Genomic DNA, 7,376 nt, shown 5'->3' on the forward strand with positions numbered 1-7,376 from the left:
GTATTTTTCATGTTAAGTTAAGTTTATGTAGAATACATGGGGCCACAACAACTGTGGAGTATGTATTTAACTGCATAGTGATGTGTAGAATACATGCGGCCACAACAACTGTGGAGTATGTATTTACACATAAAATACATGGAGCCACAACAACTGTGGAGTATGTATTTTTAATGTTAAGTCAAGTTTGTGTAGAATACATGGGGCCACAACAACTGTGGAGTATGTATTTTTCATGTTAATTCAAGTTTCAGAGCAAGTTCATGCTAAGTCAAGTTTCAGATCAAGTTCATGTCAAGTCAAGTTCAGTTTATAATTCAATTTAAGTTATGTCAATTATGCTATGTTGTACGCTAAGTTATGCTTTAATTACTTATGAATTTGATTATGCATTTATGCTTTTACTGTCCTCCATGCATCATTAGTCTGTGTGGAAGTTTTTTGTTAACTTGCTGAGATTTGTAATCAAATCTTACTGTGGTAGTCCCAACTACCATTCCCCCCGAATGGTAGATCTTGTTACAGGACCTGAAGGAGGATCAGGAGCTGACCAATTAGACACAATCGACTGAACGACGGTGCGTCGTTAATGTTAATATAGTAGTTAAATTACTACTTGTACGATAGAGTTACATCTCCAGTACTTTTGGATCATAACTATTTTGGACTAGTGCTGTGATCTTAGTTATTCAATGGATCTTTATATATGAAATATGTTTTAAACATTTGGGATATTTTCAATTTGGTGCATAGTATTGCTAAAGAAAAAAATTATCCGCTGCGAATATTACATAATATTAGATGCATGTTAGGAACATTGTATCTTATATGTCATGAACGGGGGCAGGTAACCTGGTGTTGCATGTCTCGACGCTTCAAATGTCCATCCAATCCCAAACGGAATTTGGGGGCGTCACAATAGAGTCTTCCGGCGAACGTGCAGAGGCTGAAGCATACAAGGCGAGGTTGTTTGTCGTGCTCGCAAATTTAAGGCTGGTGATTATGCTCCCGAGGAACTTGCAACTGCAACCGAGATCCAAGGCTCATACATGCCCACAGTACGCGAGAAGCCATCTGTTGAACTAGTGAAGATTACTGAAGAGATGAAATCATTTGGGGCATATGACAAACTCCGCATTGAGAGGACAAACACGCAACATGTCGGTGCAAGAATAAAGAGAGCTGCAGAGGCTGAAAAGAAGAGAGAAGAAATAGTTGGTTTGATACCATCAAGCAGCCTTTGGAACTACTATTGTTGAGAGGTTTTCTGCATTTTAAGTTTTATACATTTATCTGGACTCGATTAGAACCTTTTATTCTAAATTTTGTATGGTCTATTGAATTCATGAATTTTCATGACGTGATTATAATTTATGTCGACCTCAATTTGGTAATTGATCTTGCTTCTTCCCTTTAAAAAAAAAATGAGAGAGAGAGAGAGAGAGAGAGAGAGAGAGAGAGAGAGAGAGAGAGAGAGAGAGAGAGAGAGAGAGAGAGAGAGAGAGAGAGAGAGAGAGAGAGAGAGAGCGTAGAGATTGATCAGAGGAAATGGGTGCGAATCATGGGAGGTTTTGGTTTGTTTTTCTTTGAGCAACTTGGACTTTCTTTTATTTTCTTCTCAGCAAACTTGGACTTTGAATTTTGGGTAGATGAGTATTCTAAACTTGACGGGGGGAATTTGAAAGTTTTGCTTTAGACCAAAGCATCCACGACGCCACAAAGTTTCTGGGAGATCGAAATCCACTTATAGACCAGATCACCACGAAGCTTCTGTGAGCACGAAGACAATGCTGCAAACCAGAGTACCAACAAGAAGCGGGAATCCAGCGCTGTTTTATTTATTTCTGCCTCTATTTTTTTTTTCTTGCCACGTCAGTCGTCGACTCCACAGCGATTCTATGAGACGACTGTACGTAGCAGTTTTGAATATCAAATAGTCTAAGTATCGATTAGTCCAAGACTTCCCATTCACAGCTAAAAGGGTCTCATGGAACCCTCAATAATGATACATATTTTTCTGGGCTTTCAAGCCCATAATCAACTCAAGCGCTCACAAAAAAGATCACAGAGGCGAGGCACTGCCAGCATGGTTCCAACACAAATGAATTCTAAATAATTATTACTATTCACAACTCTATACACCATATATTTTTTATTTTTTATTTTTTTAAATTTTTTTAAAATTTATTCTCTTTAAACTAATTCAATTTTTCTATTCACTATTCATATACCAAATATTTGATAAAATAAAAAAATAAAAAAATTTTAAAAAATAGATAATGTGTGATGTATGGACTTATGTTTAGAATTTTTCATTATAAATATGAGAGATTTGTGAAATCTATCGATAAATTTAGACATACCCAATATATTTTGAGAACTGATTTTTGCAACCAAAACTCACAATTGGATTCTTAAAGCGTATAAGCAGCTATGAAAAATATAGAAAAGAAGGGAAAAAAATGCATAATTACAAAAGATGAAGGATATAACCGCAAAATTTGAGGAGACTTTAAAAAAATCTAAAATAATTAAGGGGAAAAAAAAATGGTCCAATCCTGTATGTATTAGTATTTCTTAGAAAATTTATGTCCTAAATACTTTTTATATTTTGGACAAAGATTAACATGATAGGTGGATCTCATAACATTCATGTTCGTGTCCATAATGATCACGAGTAACATTAAATATTACAATGTCCGCATATTATATTTATAAGAAATGATATTTGCAGTCATAAAGTATACAAGTGATATATATATATATTTTTTAAAATAAGTAAATATAAAATCTATATAAAAATTTTTATATTTTAATAATAGACCACACTCTTTTTTAAAAATAATGCGCGATATTTATACAATTCATAATTATATTTAGCATTACTCATAGTCCTTGATGTCAAAAGTTAGCAATCCCAACGTATAAACGTATACGTAAAACGAGTTATATTATTTATAAGTCTAATGAGTTATATTAACTATTTTAGATAGGAACTCAAATAAATAATTAGGAATGGCTCCTCCATTGCAATGAGCTGATCAGATAGGTTTCGAAGAAATACTTGTTAATTATTATAAGTTAATCGCCTTTTGGTTTTCACGTTGAATTTGTTGACTGTTTCCGCACTTCAAGTTTGACAATCTTTGACCCATAAATATTTAATATTTCAATGGCAAAAAAATCATGGATTAAAAAGGTTTTGTCACATCTTTTTATAATGTCATTGTTCACTGAACATTGAACACTACAACAAAAGTTGTGCGTAGAGCTTTCCAACTTTTGTTATTGTCTTTATATATGAATTTTATGACATTATTAAATATTTAATAAAATTATAAAATTAATTTCAATTTCTTCGCACGTATATTTTACGTGGCTAAATTGTTATCCGAAATTAATAACTAAGATTATTCTTAATACGCTACAATTAAGGTCAAAGTATTTATTCTTAATTTGATAATAAGTATCCCATGATTACGTACAAAGACTTAAGTGCACGGATTTTCTCTTCGTCATAACAAAATTAGGTTTCTATAGTGTTGATCAAAGTGTGAGAGCATCCTCATCCCATTCCTCATCCACATCCCTATAATTTAACTCAAAATCACCTTTCCTCAAAATTTTCCCTAAATTTTATTCATCTTTCAAAAACCTCCTACATCCCATTCCCCATCCCTATCTCTATTCTATTAAATAATATTTTTCTATTCTTTTTTTATTACTTTTTTATTTCACTTCTATTTACAAATTTAACTACTCAATATTTTTTCTTATTTTTTGAACTATTACTCTAGCGAATATTTTAAACAAAAATTTAAATTATTTTTTTGTGAATATAATAATATTTTTAAAATTAATTTTTTTATTTTTTCGTAATTATTTAAATTATTTTTAATATTATTATTTAAAACTATAATAAATATGAGTATAAAAGAAAGTGTAGATGATTGAAAAATTATTTATTTTATATATTAGAATAAAATATTAATAAAAATGATTTAGGGAATGAATAGTGAGTCCCCAAATATGGGGACTTACTGTTTATTCCCTAAACCTTTTCCCTAAAATAGGGATCCGGATGTGGGAGGTATTTTGACCAAAATCCCAAAATAAATCCCAAATTATGGGGAATATAGAGCTTTGGGAAACCGGATGGGGATGCTCTGATGTAGCGACGAGTTAGGTGAGAAGTTGACGGTCCATCATCTTTTATCTTTTATCTTATGTTTTATTATTATATTAGTTTCAGGAGGATTAATGTTTGCAAATTGAAAAGTCTAGCTAGGTTTTTTTTTTTTTTAATTAATATTTTAGCCAGAAAAGGAGTGCCCATTTGGCAATCTAAAACATTGGTGGTGGAGGCCATTAAATTAAAGTACTAGTATATATTAAATTATCTATATAAACTCCTTCTCGATCGCCTCACAATCATTTATTTGTCATTATCCACCTCCAATCTCACGAAAAATAATTTATTTTATTTTCTTATAATTGCATGTAATGAGTCTGATAATAAGGGATGTGTTTATATACTTACTTATAAGTAGTATGGCTGTGTTTGAATGTTGAGATAATTTTAGATGATTTGAATTGACTATAGTTGTATTATGTGGGGCCCTTTGAGATGAGTCTGATATATTTAAAACAATAATTTAGAGAAAGAAAAATCATTCATTAATAGAATTAACCAAAACTGATAACCGGCCAGAAAAGAGTTAAAATCCAAAAGGAAATCTCTTACTTCACGAAAACATGTTTCGACTTAATTTCAATGGTCCTTAATTTGAAGTTAGGTTTGTAGCGGAAAGTAATGTCCAAGTTACGTTTAAAATTCATGATACTAAATACGTACAAATGATCCTTCACCTTTATACTAATTCTCGACTCATGATTGTGAGATTGGGCGGGGCATGCATTGTAATCTCCGTCAGCTTTCGAGGAAAAGTTGAAGCCAAATCAAAATTATCACTTGTCAATATTACAGAGTTGCGGATCTTGAAATCTTTATAAAATCCAAGTCCTACACACACACACACATACATACATGCAATTCATGTGCTTCTTCTTAAGTTGCGTTTAGATGTTAAGTTGAGTTGAAATGAGTTAAATTCTTTATAAATAGTAATAAGTTGAGAGGATAAAGTGAATTTTGTGGGGCTCATGCTTAAGATGATCAGTTTAAATATATTTAAATATTAAGATAAGTTTAGAGATATTTATGAAAAGTTAAAAAAAATTATAGATTCCACGTATAAAAAAGTGTTAAATTGACAAAAGTTGTAGATTCTTGTATAAAAAGATTTTGAATTGAGTTGAGTTTAATAATTTGAAAATTGAGTGTTTGGATGTTAAACTCAACTTAAAATTAGACTGAACTGAATTGATCTCAGTTGAATCTTACAACCAAATGGAGCCTTACAGTTTTCTCCTTAAACCTGCACATATATATATATATATATACACATACACGCAGCTGCCGAACTATTGGCATCTTACTCTATGATCACTGATTTATTCTAATTATCCGAGCGGTGAACAGTACTACTTCTTCACAAATCAATTGATTAGCATAAAACTGAAGATAACATTTTTGACAGGGAATTAACTTATAATTAGTTATGGAATGGATCATGCAAGAGTTGCCGATACGATATATTCTTCCGAGAATGTGTCCCGATAAGTCATGATATCTCGGTGTCCCAAGCATATTTCTTATGAAACAGAGCATTGCTGATTTTGATCTAAACTCACGAGTGCATGTTCTGTCCGTCCTCATAAGTCATAATTAACTCGATTACAACTTTTGAGGAGAGAAAGAACTAACACGCGGTGTCCAAATCCCTTCTTATTTATGCATTCTTTGGAATAAAAATTCTAAACGGGAACTAATTATTTTGCTCGTTAATTTATTGTACAATATGCATTTATTAATTATTTATACTAATTATATATAATCCATGTAGTGACAAGTTTATATATATATATATATATATATGATTTTTTTTTGTTAACCTTGACAAGAAATATTGTGGGTTTTGCTCACACGTTTCATCAACTAAAGCATATGCTTAGACTTATACGATTCGTACTGGCTCACGGGAAAAAAATAAAATAAAAAAAAAATTCAGGTATTTTCCAATCAAGATTAGTCAAAACTACAGGTAGAAATTGAATCCTCATGAAATGCTAAAAGCTGCGTGGACTTGGGATGAAAGTGAAACCTGGCCTGCATGGACCTAATTTACAAAAGTAAAAGCAATTCTATCCTAATCTCTTCTGTTTTACGTACAAGCAAGCCAACTCTGACCTGTACATGGGGCTCTATAAATAGCCATGACGAAGTTCGTTGCTAGTTGCAATTAGCTAGCTAGCTCCCATAACGCAGAGAAACGTGCACTTGGTTTCTTACCCTCCGGCAATCATCTCCAAGAATAGTCACCCCAAAAGACACTCACATCCATGGGTGCATCCACGTCTAAGGAAAGCTCCCAGAAAACCATCAAAGACCAAACATTATCAGGTCTTGGAAACCTACTGAGGCTCCTCCCGACGGGGACAGTCTTCATGTACCAGTTCCTCAGCCCTACCTTATCCAACTATGGCAACTGCGACACCTTCAAGTACAAGTTCCTTACCTCCATCCTCGTTGGTCTATGCGGTCTGGCTTGCTTCTTTTCTACTTTCACCGACAGTTATGTCGGAGATGACAAGAAAATCCACTATGGGATCGCAACGTTGAAAGGTCTTTGGCCCTCGCCGGAGTCCAAGAACGTCGACTTGTCGGCCTATAAGCTTCGGTTTTCCGACTTCGTTCATGCCTTCTTTACGGTGTGTGTGTTTGGAGTCGTCGTGCTTTTGGATCAAAATACTGTGGAGTGCTTCTATCCGGTGTCGGCTTCCACTGAGAAAACTTTGCTCAAGGTGTTGCCTCCTGTTGTTGGTGCGGCGTCGAGTGTGGTTTTCATGGCTTTTCCTAACAAGCGCCATGGAATCGGATACCCTAAAAGTAGTACTGATTCTTCGAATTAGGATTCCAAGTCTGCTGGCGGAGAAGTATCCTTAACAAAAGTCTAAATCAGAATTAAGTTCGAGCTGTGTGATTTTCTATCTTTTACCTAATTGTTGCCTTGTTTTCGTGTGTATAAATTCCTATGTTTATATATAAGCTGGTTTGATGAGATCATACGTGCTTACTTTGTTGCATGGCGTGATCAGGTTGTAACTTGTGAATCTTCACAGGATTTTCAGTTCGCTTCATGTGCTTTGTGTATGGTTTAATATTTCTTCTTTCTTGAGGTTTGTGCATGGAGAAATACCCTCATCAGAAAAACCTAAGGAAATTTGTGTATGGTTATGTAGTCTTCTTCTTCTTA

The 7,376-nt window shown here is 33.5% G+C and overlaps 1 protein-coding gene across 1 annotated transcript; it reads left to right on the plus strand.

Moving 5' to 3' along the window:
• Positions 1–6,342: 6,342 nt before the first annotated feature.
• Positions 6,343–7,376, plus strand: LOC122294762 (protein DMP2-like). Its single transcript, XM_043103701.1, has one exon. The coding sequence runs from the start codon at positions 6,463–6,465 to the stop codon at positions 7,030–7,032; it is 570 nt and encodes a 189-aa protein (XP_042959635.1). The 5' UTR covers positions 6,343–6,462; the 3' UTR covers positions 7,033–7,376.

The sequence above is a fragment of the Carya illinoinensis genome, chromosome 2 (assembly GCF_018687715.1).
Source record: "Carya illinoinensis cultivar Pawnee chromosome 2, C.illinoinensisPawnee_v1, whole genome shotgun sequence".
Classification (NCBI taxonomy): Eukaryota; Viridiplantae; Streptophyta; class Magnoliopsida; order Fagales; family Juglandaceae; genus Carya; species Carya illinoinensis.